This window comes from Nerophis lumbriciformis, linkage group LG11, assembly GCF_033978685.3.
Source record: "Nerophis lumbriciformis linkage group LG11, RoL_Nlum_v2.1, whole genome shotgun sequence".
NCBI classification, from domain to species: domain Eukaryota; kingdom Metazoa; phylum Chordata; class Actinopteri; order Syngnathiformes; family Syngnathidae; genus Nerophis; species Nerophis lumbriciformis.
The window spans coordinates 42,013,328-42,028,695 of NC_084558.2; the positions used below are offsets into that span (position 1 = coordinate 42,013,328).

At 39.7% G+C, this 15,368-nt stretch overlaps 1 protein-coding gene across 1 annotated transcript in view; it reads right to left on the minus strand.

The window, feature by feature from the left end:
• LOC133610358 (MOB kinase activator 1B) overlaps positions 1 to 15,368 on the minus strand; it is a 51,800-nt gene that overhangs the window by 11,637 nt on the left and 24,795 nt on the right. The window contains exons 3-5 of the mRNA XM_061966547.2: positions 12,076 to 12,169; positions 9,844 to 9,977; positions 1 to 61 (exon numbers count right to left, since the gene is read on the minus strand). The exon at positions 1 to 61 is cut by the window's left edge and continues 103 nt beyond it. Coding sequence (XP_061822531.1) covers positions 1 to 61; positions 9,844 to 9,977; positions 12,076 to 12,169 — 289 coding nt within the window. The remainder of the gene's footprint in view (positions 62 to 9,843; positions 9,978 to 12,075; positions 12,170 to 15,368) is intronic.

Below are 15,368 nucleotides of genomic sequence, written 5' to 3' on the forward strand. Positions count from 1 at the left end.
CGGAACAGGCGCTTCAGTATGGTCTTGGCCACCGACATGAAGTTGCGCTTGAAGGGGACACCTTGGACACAGAAGAGGGTGAAAGTGAGTTGCTATTATTCAAAACCATCTTTTCAGTTTTGATTTTCAGTGGCCTCTCCCCAAAAGTAAGTCATTTTGGTAGCATATTTTGTCTACAGACAATACTACCATGTAAAAATTAAACTGGACTATACTTTACAGTACAGTTGTCATGATACCTAAATTTCAGAATGAATTCTCGATACTTATTTGATAACACGATAAAAAAAACAAAATAAAAAAAGAGACAAAGTATTTTAAATGGCCTACTTTATGGAAAAGTGTTTCAAGTGTGTCAAGTATGTAGGATCACTGTGCTTTAACATCTTTTTGCACAGATTTAAAAAGCAGTATCAGCTGCTAAGAGTGAACTGGAGAGGTGATGTTCGCAAACCAATCAAGTCTTCTAAACGGCTCTTTTAAGTGAACAATTAGAACCGATTCGCAGTCGTTTTTGTATGCACATGCAGGTACAGCGTCGGCAATTACCCATCCAAAAAGGTACCCGCACTAGAAAATTAGTCAAACATTGCAGCATTTGGGTGTACTTTTTTTTAATAAAAAATATTTTGATTCACTTTTCTGGTTCATTTTTCTGATATGTTAAGTATTTCAAGTCGTACTATTGTGTATTCACATTTTTATTATTTTCTCATTAATATTCCTGTTTTATTTAAACTTTTTATACTCATAAGTACATTTGGTTCTTACTCATTATTTGTGTATTTATTTCTATATTGTTAAAATGCTCTTGTTTTGGGTGAGGGAAAATTCAAAATAATGACGTCACTGTCAAAGCACGGGGATATAGCACCACCTTTTGGAATGTTTACAGTAACAACAACAAAATTATAGCCATTATTTCAGATTTCAGTAATTTTAGAGTACACTGAAATTATTCTGATCCACATCTTATCTTATAACTGCTACCATTGATTGTTTCCTTGATAAAAAGAACTATAAAAAACTATAATAACGAGACAGTTTATTGAAAGGCTTTTTCAAAAGAAACGGCTCCTCTCTTCAAAGAGCCATAAATCCCATCTCGAGAGGTACAGTAAATTGGAAAAAGAACAGCATTGTTCTATTACCTCCCAGTACATCAAAACAAAACAATACTCTGCTTATAAATAGGCTCTTAAATGCAATAGTCAACTATTTTGCCATCTAAAAAGAACAGCTGAGATCTTAATGTTTTGTTCAGACTGATTGGTTGTAGCATTTTTAATGCACAAAATGTATCAAAGTACAAAACCCGAAACCAGTGAAGTTGGCATGTTGTGTAAATGGTAAATAAAAACACAATACATTCATCCATCCATTTCTTACCGCTTGTCCCTTTTGGGTTCGCAATGATTTGCAAATCCTTTTAAACCTATATTTAATTGAATAGACTGCAAAGACAAGATACTTAACTTTCGAACTGGTAAACTTTGTTATTTTTTGCAAATATGAGCTCATTTGGAATTTGATGCCTGCGACATGTTTAAAAAAAGCTGGCACAAGTGGCAAAAAGACTGAGAAAGTTGCGGAATGCTCATCAAACACTTATTTGGAACATCCCACTGGTGAACAGGCTATTTGGGAACAGGTAGGTGCCATGATTGGGTATAAAAGTAGATTCCATGAAATGCTCAGTAATTCACAAACAAGGATGGGGCGAGGGTCACCACTTTGTGAACAAATGCGTGAGCAAATTGTCCAACAGTTTAAGAACAACATTTCTCAACCAGCTATTGCAAGGAATTTAGGGATTTCACCATCTATGGTCCGTTATATCATCAAAAGGTTCAGAGAATCTGGAGAAATTACTGTTATAGGCGCAAAGATCAAAAGCCAGCATATGTGATGGTATGGGGGGGACGGCGTGGCGAAGTTGGTAGAGTGGCTGTGCCAGCAATTGGAGGGTTGCTGGTTACTGGGGTTCAATCCCCACCTTCTACCATCCTATTCACGTCCGTTGTGTCCTTGGGCAAGACACTTCACCCCTTGCTCCTGATGGCTGCTGGTTAGCGCCTTGCATGGCAGCTACCACCATCAGTGTGTGAATGTGTGTGTGAATGGGTAAATGTGGAAATACTGTCAAAGCGCTTTGAGTACCTTGAAGGTAGAAAAGCGCTATACAAGTATAATCCATTTATCATTTATTATTTATTAGTGCCCAAGGCGCCCTGCGATGAGGTGGCGACTTGTCCAGGGTGTACCCCGCCTTCCGCCCGATTGTAGCTGAGATAGGCTCCAGCGCCCCCCGCGACCCCAAAGGGAATAAGCGGTAGAAAATGGATGGATGGATAGTGCCCAAGGCATGGGTAACTTACACATCTGTGAAAGCACCATTAATGCTGAAAGGTACATACAGGTTTTGGAGCAACATATGTTGCCATCCAAGCAACGTTATCATGGACGCCCCTGCTTATTTCAGCAAGACAATGCCAAGCCACGTGTGACAACAGTGTGGCTTCATAGTAAAAGAGTGTGGGTACTAGACTGGCCTGCCTGTAGTCCAGACCTGTCTCCCGTTGAAAATGTGTGGCGCATTATGAAGCCTAAAATACCAAAACTGAGACCCCGGACTGTTGAACAACTTAAGCTGTACATCAAGCAAGAATGGGAAAGAATTCCACCTGAAAAGCTTCAAAAATTGGTCTCCTCAGTTCCCAAACGTTTACTGAGTGTTGTTAAAAGGAAAGGCCATGTAACACAGTGGTAAAAATGCCCCTGGGCCAACTTTTTTGCAATGTGTTGCTGCCATTAAATTCTAAGTTAATGGTCATTTGCAAAAAAAATTAAGTTTCTCAGTTCACACATTAAGTATTTTGTCTTTGCAGTCTATTCAATTGAATATAAATTGAAAAGTATTTGCAAATAATTGTATTCTGTTTTTATTTACCATTTACACAACGTGCCAACTTCACTGGTTTTGGGTTTTGTAGGTGCGCTTCTGGAAGATTGGCAGAAAATGCATGTTGTAAGAAGTTTTTTCATATAGGATATACGTTGATAAAATATCGTCAATGTGAAAAAATGAATCTCATTAAAGAAACGCAGTCAGACAACAATACAAATGAATTTAAGTTATCTAGCAACTATAAAATAAAAAATATATATTGCTGAATTAGACGATATATGTAATATTACAATTTTTCTAGCTTGTCTTTGCAGTCTATTCAATTGAATATAGGTTGAAAAGGATTTGCAAATCATTGTATTCTGTTTTTAATTTAAGAATTACACAACGTGCCAACTTCACTGGTTTTGGGTTTTGTAGTTGGTGTGCCGCTCTGAGTGGAAAAGGTTTGGACACCAGTGTGCTATTATTGTCTCTTGACAAGATAGAATAAAATGCTCGAAACGTGGGCTGTGTCCTCTTGTTCGAAAATGTCACATTGAAAAGAACTAATCAAACATCGTGAGCAGAAGTGGATGGCGGCAGACAGGCTGCTGCACGATTTCGGGGAAGTGCAAGCAGCCGCTCACTAAACCACGTTGTCGCACGCGCTCATGCCAAATGATGTGTCACACGCACAGCTGGGGTTACGAAATTCTGATGTTGTCACAACGGATGTGGCGCGCGTCGTTTTTGGCGACTAAGTGAAAAGTCCACAGCAGCTTTCCGGTCTTTAGCCTTTGCAGGGGCTCTTTCCTGACCATCAGTTTCAAGGTGCTGCTGGCCACAAAGTGAACAGTAGAGCGCGGAACATCTTCATGCATTGAGGAACACATTTGTTTGAGCTGGCTGCTGCCCAGAGCTTCACTGGGCCTCCACCCGACTCCACAAGCCTCGGCTAGTTGGGACTGGAGGTTGTGTAAGCATTCAGTGGCAAGTTGGCAGAGCTTGCTAAAAAATGTGAAGATGTAAAAGTTAGTCTCTCACCTCACACTAGCGTCAAAATATGCATGTGTGTTTTGTGTGGCTGTGCTTTGGCATTCAAATTAGACTTACACTTCCTTTTTACTGTCATTCAAATTTGAATTTTACAGTACAGATAAGAACGACATTACATTTTCTTGCATTAGCTCATGGGTCAGGAACCTTTTTGGCTGAGAGAGCCATGACAGCCAAATATTTTAAAATGTATTTCTGTGAGAGCCATATCATATTTTTTAACACTGAATACAACTAAATGCGGGCAGTACGGTGGGTAATGGGGTTAGTGCATCTGCCTCACAATTCGAAGGTCCGGGGTTCGATCCTGCGCTCGGGATCTTTCTGTGTGGAGTTTGCATGTTCTCCCCGTGACTGCGTGGGTTCCCTCCGGGTACTCCGGCTTCCTCCCACCCCCAAAGACATTCACCCTGGGGATAGGTTGATTGGCAACACTAAATTGGCCCTAGTGTGAGAATGTGAGTGTGAATGTTGTCTGTCTGTGTTGGACCTGTGATGAGGTGGCGACTTGTCCAGGTTGTACCCCGCCTACTAGAGATGCGCGGTTTGCGGACACAAGCGCGGAGTCCGCGGATAAACCGCGGGTCGGGCGGGTAAAAATAGATTATAAATAGATGCGGGCGGTTGGCGGTTGAACCAATTCAAAAATATATATACATAGTTAAATGTTGTTACCCACATACGAAAAACGAGCAGCACTCTTTGAAACAGTCAATTATTCATCAGGCACCGCGTCCCAGCAACAAGTGCCGCAAGTGAGCGCTCCTTCAGCGCAGCAGGGCGCATTTTAGAGGCCAGGCGCTCTCGCATGAATCCTGGCACTGTAGATGACATTTTATTCCTGCATAGTGCTAACAAAAAAAAAGGTAAGTAGACATACGGTTGGATATGTTAAACTAATTAGTCTACGTTACCTATAGGCTATACCAAATAAGCCCATGTCTAACCTATATTGAGTTCGGTCAGCTAAATAATTTTGATGGTTACGTGTTGTTTGGGCGCACTACAATGCAAAGGAATTAATGCAATTGCGTTGTTTATTGTGTTTTTTTTCTATTCGAGACATACTACTATGTGTGAATAATTATTTGGCCTCGCTTTCAAGTGAAGCGCATCTCCGATTGGTGACAATGTAAGGCTATTTAGCCTGCTTTGTTTGTCGCGACCGTCTATTTTCATTATAATTCAAGTTTGATGATAAAGTGCAGTCTGATGGGTTTGATTTCCCCCCTTCAGCTATTTGCCTTGGCCAATAAGTTGCAGGTAATTTATTATTATTATTTATTTTATTTATTTTTGTTTAAATAGGGATGACATACATATGTTATTGTATAATTTAAGTTTGTGCACGTGATTGACAGCCTAAGGCTTATGAGGCACATTTTTTATTTATTTTTTTATTTCAACTTAAAAACGTATGAGCCTATGCCTATGCCTAGAACATAGGCTATGTGTGTATCTTTATTTTCCTGCCTGTCGTTGACAATGGAGATTGTCTGAAATTTTGTCATGGCTACATATCAATCAATAAAGGTTCATCTTTGTCGCGAAATTGTTCACTGCTTCACTCTGCACCCCGCCCTTGTCCCTATTTGAGCATTATAACGTTAACAAGTTAATATTCATTGAAATAAATTCAGAACATTTTTTTTACCTAACGAAAATATAGGCCTAGTCTTTCTAAAACATTTTTTTAACTTCTTAAAAGCCTCGTTCTGCTTGCTGCAACTGCGCACACAAAGTGTGAGGAACGCACTCCTGATCTGAGGGCATTGGCAACAATAGTCAACACTTTCTTACTGGAAATGACAATAATATTATAATAATGATAAATAATATTATCACGCATTAATATCTCTTAGCCACTAATGCGTGGCACACATTGAATGTCTCTGCTACATTGGATCAGTCTCCTTTCTTTAACAGGCAAAAGCTTTATAACCTCACTAATGCCTTGCATTGTCTATATTAGATATATAACAACGGGCGGGTGCGGGCGGGTGTGGTTTTGATAAAATGTTGGTTCGGGTGGATGGCGGATGGTTGACGACTTTTGTGATGTGGTTGCGGATGAAATAATTGCCTATCCGCGCATCTCTACCGCCTACCGTCCGACTGCAGCTGAGATAGGCTCCGGCGACCCCCCGCGATCCCAAAAAGGGACAAGCGGTAGAAAATGGATGGATGGATGGACAACTAAATGCGTGCATTTTTTAAGTAAGACCAACATTTTTAGAGTATAATAAGTCTCTAATTCTTTTTAATAACATTGTTATTTCTTGAACAGGTGCGGTAGAAAACGGATGGATGGATTAAAATGCATGAGAATGTTTTATATTTTGAACGTTATTTTTAACATTGTGATTACCAGCGGAATTATTCATTACTTATCGTGTTAAGCAATGTCAGCTAAGATTTATCTGAGAGCCAGATCTGGCTCTACAGCCATAGGTTCCCTACCCCTACATTAGCTCATGGTAGTGCAGGATAAAAGAGCAATAAGGTGCAGATATAAATAAATAGATTACTGTACAGATAAATATATTGCACTTTTTCATATGCATCCACGTTTATGGATGTATGTTATATTGTCTTTATATTCCAGCAAGTTAATCCATTTTTGGGGGGAATTGAGGGGATTATTATGATGCGTTCAAGAGTCTTATGGCTGCCAGGTTCTGCTACGAAGGCTGCGGAACCTCTTTCTAGAGTCCAGCATTGAATACAGTCCTTGGTGGGGGTGGGAGGAAATGCTCTGAAGTACCAGAGTTCTACCATTGCAAACTACAGGTACACGATAAATATCGGACAGATAATTATTGGGCCGATTTGGGGAATTTGGGCATTAAAAAAGATCTTAGATTTTTTTTAAAACCCTCTAATGAGGCAATATTGGACATTAGAGATGTCCGACAATGGCTTTTTTGCCGATATCCGATATTCCGATATTGTTTAACTCTTAATTACCGATTCCGATATCAACCGGTACCGATATATACAGTCGTGGAATTAACACATTATTATGCCTAATTTTGTTGTGATGCCCCGCTGGATGCATGAAACAATGTAACAAGGTTTTCCAAAATAAATCAACTCAGGTTATGGAAAAAAAAATGCCAACATGGCACTGCCATATTTATTATTGAAGTCACAAAGTGCATTATTTTTTTTAACATGCCTCAAAACAGCAGCTTGGAATTTGGGACATGCTCTTCCTGAAAGAGCATGAGGAGGTTGAGGTGGGGTGGGTGTATATAGTAGCGTCGCGGAAGAGTTAATGCTGCAAGGGGTTCTGGGTATTTGTTCTGTTGTGTTTATGTTGTGTTACGGTGCGAATGTTCTCCCGAAATGTGTTTGTCATTCTTGTTTGGTGTGGGTTCACAGTGTGGCGCATATTTGTAACAGTGTTAACGGCCACCCTCAGTGTGACCTGTATGGCTATTGACCAAATATGCCTTGCATTCAGTTGTGCGTGTGAAAAGCCATAGATATTATGTGACTGGGCCGGCACGCAAAGGAAGTGCCTTTAAGGTTTATTGGCGCTCTGTACTTCTCCTTACGCCCGTGTACACAGCAGCGGTTTAAAAAGTCATACATTTTACTTTTTGAAACCGATACCGAGAATTTCCGATATTACATTTTAAAGCATTTATTGGCCGATAATATCGGCAGCCCGATATTATCGGACATCCCTATTGGACATACTGTGCTGTAGTTGGGCTAGGGTGAGCAAATCAAGCACTCCTTTCCTCGAAGGAGGTCAAATACCTTCCCTGAGCTCATTGTAAACAAACATGGCGTCGATTGCCTGGGACGTCTTCATTGTTTCAGAGGAAGACATTTGGCGAGCTACTCGCACCACACGCTGAGCAAAGATTCTGCGAGGAGGGGGAAAAAAAAAACCATCACGCTTCAACACGTCAAACCTTTGCCAGCATCGCTACGACTGGATTGTAAAAGTCTACCAAGATACCTGTTGAGAAAGAAGCTGCCACAAAGCCAGCCACAAAGAAATGTGTGCATAAACTACAGTCAAATATACATGAAAAAATAATGGATAATTAAAAATATATAGTGTGCATTCCTCATGAATTTTTTTTTTTTTAAGTGTTCACCCATTTTAACATCCATCTGCCGAGGGACTGGAAATGTAAATCAGCCATAATCTCACATATTTACATGTCAAATGTTCATTATTATGTATTGTACCTTTATAAATCAATGACATCTAGAACAGTGGTTCTCAACCTTTTTTCAGTGATGTACCCCCTGTGAACATTGTTTTTTTTTTTTTTTTGTGTCCTGTCCAGCTTCTCAGGCAAATCATATAGTTGATGTAGATGCCCATGTCGGCTGTTCAGATTTACTTTACAAAAGAGAAGTGTAGGATACTTCTCTTGTTGCCTTATTTGTATTTGACTTTATTAAATGTATTTATATTATCATTTAGTGCAGCCGGGCCGGAGCAGGAGGGGATAGAAAGAGAAAAAAAAGAAGACAGAGGGGGAAATTGTGGGGACAAGAGGGGGATTAGACAGAGAGACAAAAACAACAACAGCAAACAACAACAACAACAACAATAGAGCAACATCAGCAAATATGACATGTACAAATATGTACATTGTTTTAATTCAAGTACCCCCTAATCAGAGCAAAGCATTTTTGGTTGAAAAAAGGAGATAAAGAAGTAAAATACAGCACTATGTCATCAGTTTATGATTTATTAAATTGTATAGCAGTGCAAAATATTGCTCATTTGTTGTGGTCCTTCTTGAACTACCGTATTTTTCGGACTATAAGTCGCAGTTTTTTTCATAGTTTCTCCAGTGCGACTTATATATGTTTTTTTCCTTTTTTATTATGCATTTTCGGCAGGTGCGACTTATACTCCGGTGCAACTTATACTCCGAAAAATACGGTATTTGGAAAAAAATATATAAAAAAACCTAAAAACTTGTTGAAAAATAAACAAGTGATTCAATTATAAATAAAGATTTCTACACATAGAAGTAATCATCAACTTAAAGTGCCCTCTTTGGGGATTGTAATAGAGATCCCTCTGGATTCATGAACTTAATTCTAAACATTTCTTCACAAAATAATACATCTTTAACATCAATATTTATGGAACATGTCCACAAAAATCTAGCTGTCAACACTGAATATTGCATTGTTGCATTTCTTTTCACAGTTCTTTTTGACAGACATTAAAAAAAAATCTCACGTACCCCTTGGCATACCTTCAAGTGCCCCCAAGGGTACGCGTACCCCCATTTGAGAACCACTGATCTAGAACATACTTTCCAATCAATAATGATCAAAACTGATAATATTTTTTTGGGGTAAAAACTGATACATAGAAAATATGAGATATACTTTATGCAGTATTTCTCAGTTATTTTGTGTTACTTGTACCGAGCTTGCAAAGATTGTAATAAATACATTAGAAGACAGCCTGGCGTTTCCTTTAACTTGGACACACACATCTATACCTTTGGCCATTCTAAGCCAGTAATTTCCAAGAGTTATCTCACCCTCTGAGAAGCCTCCGTTGTACTGTTTTCCAATGTTGTAAAAATGTGTAGGATAAATATTAAAATGTCAACATTTCTGTCAACAAAGATTTGCGTCAGCCTGCGAGACATAGTCATTTTGATAGTAGGCTATTATAGCTAATACAAACACGTCAAGTGTTGCCTTCATTGTAACATTTATATAAGGCTTTTAAATTTGGTGGCTCCAGACAAATTCGTTTTTTTTGTATTTTTGGTCCAATATGGCTCTTTCAATGTTTTGAGTTGCCGACCCCTGGTCTAATCTAACCTAACCTAAGGGATGACGTCGCCAGTGGGGGTGTATTTTAAGGCAGCGTACGGCGAACAAGAACAGCAACATACCGATCTTGGAGGGGAAGAGCGTCTCGTCATCAAGCTGGTCTTGCACCCAGGTCATCAGGTAATCAATGTACTTGGGGGCGGAGCATTTGATCGGCTTCTTGATGTTGGTCCCGTCGGCCCAGTGATACTCGTACCTGCAGAGGCACAGTCGACGAATAATTAAGGCATTTCCTGTGGACACAAGAACTGAAGTTTGTTTTAGACTTTAAGCAAATCATTGGGAGTCGGTGGATGCGTTGGAGGAAATAAGCCGACAAATAAAAGGGGAACTGCACTTTTTTTTTTTTGTCTATCATTCACAATCCTTTTGTAAGACTAACACGTTGTTGTTTTTTAATGCATTCTAACTTGTAAAAAAATGCTAGCAAAAGTCAACTAACAACAGAGGTGATGGGAGTCATCAAATCATTGCATCAATTCTGCCTATAAAGCGCTCTGAAAAAGATAAAACCGCCATCAAGGTTTTATATACATGCTATAAGTATATACAGTATGTAATGTAGTAACATGCTTAATAACATGTAATACTTATGTACTTTGATAATTTTAAGCAAAAAAACGGCGTATTAATATCACAGACGCATCAAAATGTTTGCTATTTCCTCAAACAAAAAACAACAACACTAATCATGGCAGACTTCTTGAGAGACAACGAAAACTATTTTGGGACGAATAATCATCCAGAACCTTATATTTTTCAACCTGAATATGAGGAGGATGAGCTACATGTTTTAGAAGCTGAGTGATGAACAGATCCAGCAATTAGTAGTATTGATAAGTAGAGATGTCCGATAATATTGGACTGACGATATTATCGGCCGATAAATGCTTTAAAATGTGATATCGGAAATTATCGGTATCGGTTTCAAAAAGTAAAATGTATGACTTTTTAAAACGCCGCTGTACGGAGTGGTACACGGACGTAGGGAGAAGTACAGAGCGCCAATAAACCTTAAAGGCACTGCCTTTGTGTGCCGGCCCAGTCACATAATATCTACGGCTTTTCACACACACAAGTGAATGCAAGCATACTTGGTCAACAGCCATACAGGTCACACTGAGGGTGGCTGTACAAACAACTTAACACTGTTACAAATATGCGCCACACTGTGAACCCACACCAAACAAGAATGACAAACACATTTCGGGAGAACATCCGCACCGTAACACAACAAAAAACACAACAGAACAAATACCCAGCACCCCTTGCAGCACTAACTCTTCCGGGACGCTACAATATACACCCCCCCGCCGCCTCAACCCCGCCCACCTCAACCTCCTCATGCTCTGTCCCAAATTCCAAGCTGCTGCTTTGAGGCATGTTAGTATTTCCCATAGTTGTAGTGGGTATCAGGATTATCTCAGGGAGAGCATGTCCCAAATTTCAAGCTGCTGTTTTGAGGCATGTTAAAAAAAATAATGCACTTTGTGACTTCAATAATAAATATGGCAGTGCCATGTTGGCATTTTTTTCCATAACTTGGGTTGATTTATTTTGGAAAACCTTGTTACATTGTTTAATGCATCCAGCGGGGCATCACAACAAAATTAGGCATAATAATGTGTTAATTCCACGACTGTATATATCGGTTTCGGTTGATATCGGAATCGGTATTTAAGAGTTGGACGATATCGGGATATCGGATATCGGCAAAAAAGCCATTATCGGACATCTCTATTGATAAGTGCTAAACAAGAAATACAAACTACATGAAAAATAAAACAATCACTTACTGTACAATGTCAGGCGGGATGTTTATATCTTCCTGTTTGAATAAAGAATTATTCATAATCTTGCAACGTCCCTAAAACGGGTGTCTTTTTGGGTTTTCTCGTCATATCTAAGTTAAATGTCAAATTTGATCAACTTCTCAATTTATGGCTACATCCTTCTACTATACAGGTGAGAGCCATTTTTTTTTAATCAAAAATGAACTTTTAACAAGTTAGAGATGATCCCTGATTCAGTTTGTCAATAACTTCATAAGTTTGTTCGCGCGCTTTGATCACTGCGCTGCTAAAAGTAGTTCCTCGGCGCTAGAGCTTGTCATAACGATATCGCTAATACTTGATTAATATTCATGAGATGTAAATGGAGTTTGTGTTTGCCGTATATTACGAGTTTAAATGCATTAAAAAAGAAAGTCTTGGAAAGGGATTTTGAATGATAGGCAAAATTCCCCCAAAAAAGGCGGAGTTCCTTTTTAGGTCAAACTGCTTTGAAGGACTTACTTTGGACCGGCAGACATGACGGGGCAGCTCTCTTCCGTGCAGAAGTCTGTGATAGTCCCGTACAGCATGTTGATCTGGTTGAAGAAGTCCACAGCTGCAAATGCAAACGAAAAAACCTTCAGTCTAGGTCAGAAACAAAGGAAAACTCTGCAGGGATTGCTTCATTCAGACCGCGAGAAAGAAGCGAGATTTGCAGGTTTAGTGCCAATACATTAAAATGATGCGAGGCAAAACTAACGGATGACAGAGTGAGGTAGCAGTCAAAAAAGGTAGTGACTTGTGATCTAGCTTTTTGAATAGCGCTTTTAAAACATTTCAACGTAAGTTATTTATAGGGCTGGACGATAAAACGATACCAGTGTATATCACATTAGACATGTCATCGTGTTCGATAAATGCACTCGATAAAATATTCAATATTTTTTTCTTCTTTTGATGTTTTTGTTATGTATTTTTTCGTCTATATAATTCAACAGAAACTGCAAAGCAAGGTTGGTGACATGAACAAAGGCACTCGCTCTCTGGTCACCGAGCAACACAGGAAGTGACATGCAAACAAGTGAGAACCCATCAGTCATTTACTTCACATTCACAACTGACTGAGGGAAGCGTGGCTGCCAATTTGAGCCTACAGAGCAAGGGTGAAGTGTAGGGATGATGTTCGAAAACCGGTTCTCCCGATTGTTCGATAAGAAAAGAACCGATTCCATGGATTCGAATCCCTTTTGAGAAACGGTTCCCGTTAAAGAGGAACATTATCACAATTTCAGAATTGTTAAAACCATTAAAAATCAGTTCCCAGTGGCTTATTATAATTTTCGAAGTTTTTTTCAAAATTTTACCCATCACGCAATATCCCTAAAAAAAGCTTCAAAGTGCCTGATTTTAACCACCCGTCCATTTTCCTGTGACGTCACATAGTCAAGCCAACACAAACAAACATGGCGGAAAGAACAGCAAGCTATAGCGACATTAGCTCGGATTCAGACTCGGATTTCAGCGGCTTAAGCGATTCAACAGATTACGCATGTATTGAAACGGATGGTTGTAGTGTGGAGGCAGGTAGCGAAAACGAAATTGAAGAAGAAACTGAAGCTATTGAGCCATATCGGTTTGAAACGTATGCAAGCGAAACCGACGAAAACGACACAACAGCCAGCGACGCGGTAGAAAGCGAGGACGAATTCGGCGATCGCCTTCTAACCAACGATTGGTATGTGTTTGTTTGGCATTAAAGGAAACTAACAACTATGAACTAGGTTTACAGCATATGAAATACATTTGGCAACAAAATGCACTTTGAGAGTGCAGACAGTCCAATTTTCATCAATTAATATATTCTGTAGACATACCCTCATGTCAGCAGGCCAGGGAAGCTAGGGTCGATATTCTTCTCTTGATCATCTTCGGTTGCATAAGGGACGGTGTGTAAGACAAGACATCCAGGGGGTTTAGCTCGCTCGTCTGCGGGAACAAACTGCCGCCATTGCTTGCCGTGCTACCGATGTCCTTTGTCCCTGAATTGCTCACACACTCCGGCAGATTCGATGGGGGTCTGGCGGCAGATTTCTTTGACTTTATCGTTGGAAATGCATCTGCTTTGAGTGTCGCAGGATATCCACACATTCTTGCCATCTCTGTCGTAGCATAGCTTTCGTCGGTAAAGTGTGCGTAACAAACGTCCAATTTCTTGCCACTTTCGCATCTTTGGGCCACTGGTGCAACTTGAATCCGTCCCTGTTGGTGTTGTTACACCCTCCGACAACACACCGATGAGGCATGATGTCTCCAAGGTACGGAAAACAGTCGAAAACACGGAAAATAACAGAGCTGTTTTGACCCGGTGTTTGAGAAAATGGCGGATTGCTTCCCGATGCGAGAGCGAATATTAGAAAGGCGTTTAATTCGCCAAAATTCACCCATTTAGAGTTCGGAAATCGCTTAAAAAAATATATGGTCTTTTTTCTGCAACATCAAGGTATATATTGACGCTTACATAGGTCTGGTGATAATGTTCCCCTTTAACGAAGCCACTATAGTAAAGAAAAAGATTTGGTTCTTTATTCGAATCCCTGGGAACGAATCCCGTGTCACAGGAAATGTCCTGTGGCATGTCACAGGAAATGACGTAGCTCAGTCATTCGGCGGCAAATACAGAAGCATCAACAACAATGGACCGGAAAAAACGCTCCAAGGCATGGCTTCACTTTACCAAGAAATACGACGAGGAAACGGCTATCTGCAATTATTGCCAGGCTTCGCTTTCCTGTAAGGGGAGCAGTGCAACAAACATGTTCAGGTCGTACATAACCTGAAGGTTAGAGAAACGTGTCGTGGAGAAGCAGAGACAGAGATGACGAAGCACACCCCTCTTCCTCTGCTTCAACCTGCAGTCCCAGTGATAGTACCGGTGAGTAACTAACGTTAATTAACTGTTGCCGGTTAAATTCCATATCTGCTCACTTGTAGCCTCTAGGTCAACCAGGACTGCAGTAATGTTAGCTAGACTAACGGTATCTAAGCATAGTCAGTGGCTAACGGTAACGTTAGCCTTTTGGTATGTGTCTGATAACGTTAACGGTATCTTGTAGCCTACACCACTCCAGAGTTTGCAGGTCTGTCTAATAAACTAGTGCTTGCAAGATGTGAATGAAGATAATGTTAACGTTATCCTATTTCAGATGATGACATTCATGACAGCCATAGTGTCCAGGGCAGTGTTTGCTCTGTAGCACAGAGCGTTAAACCATTTACCATAGTGAGGTATAACGCAGAGCGAGTGAGGAGAGTAACAACATTACTCACAAGCTAACGAGAATCATGATGAAAAATCTCCTCCCCTTCAACTTGGTGAACACAGACGAATACAAGTAGGTTAATAATTGTATTTTGCTGACATGTAATGGAGCAAAAAGTAAACACCACCATTACTCTGAGATTTGTTTCAAATGTAAAGTGCTGTACAATACAAATGAATGCAGGATTTTCCCTGCATGTATTTTTCTTCGGTGTTCCACTTAAAGGGGCACTAACAGTCAATATTTATTTATTTTATTAAACGTTTTTTGGGGTAAAAACAGTCAATATTTATTTATTTTAATTTAATTTTTTCTTAGAAAATAAGTGAGCTTTTGTTAAACCAAGTATTGTGTGTTTTTTCCATACACAACAACCTATCTGTATTCGATAAGAGAATCGATAAGGAATCGGTTCGATAAGAGGATTCGATAATGGCATCGAAATCGATAATTTATTAACAAACATCATCCCTAGTGAAGTGTCTTGCCCAAGGA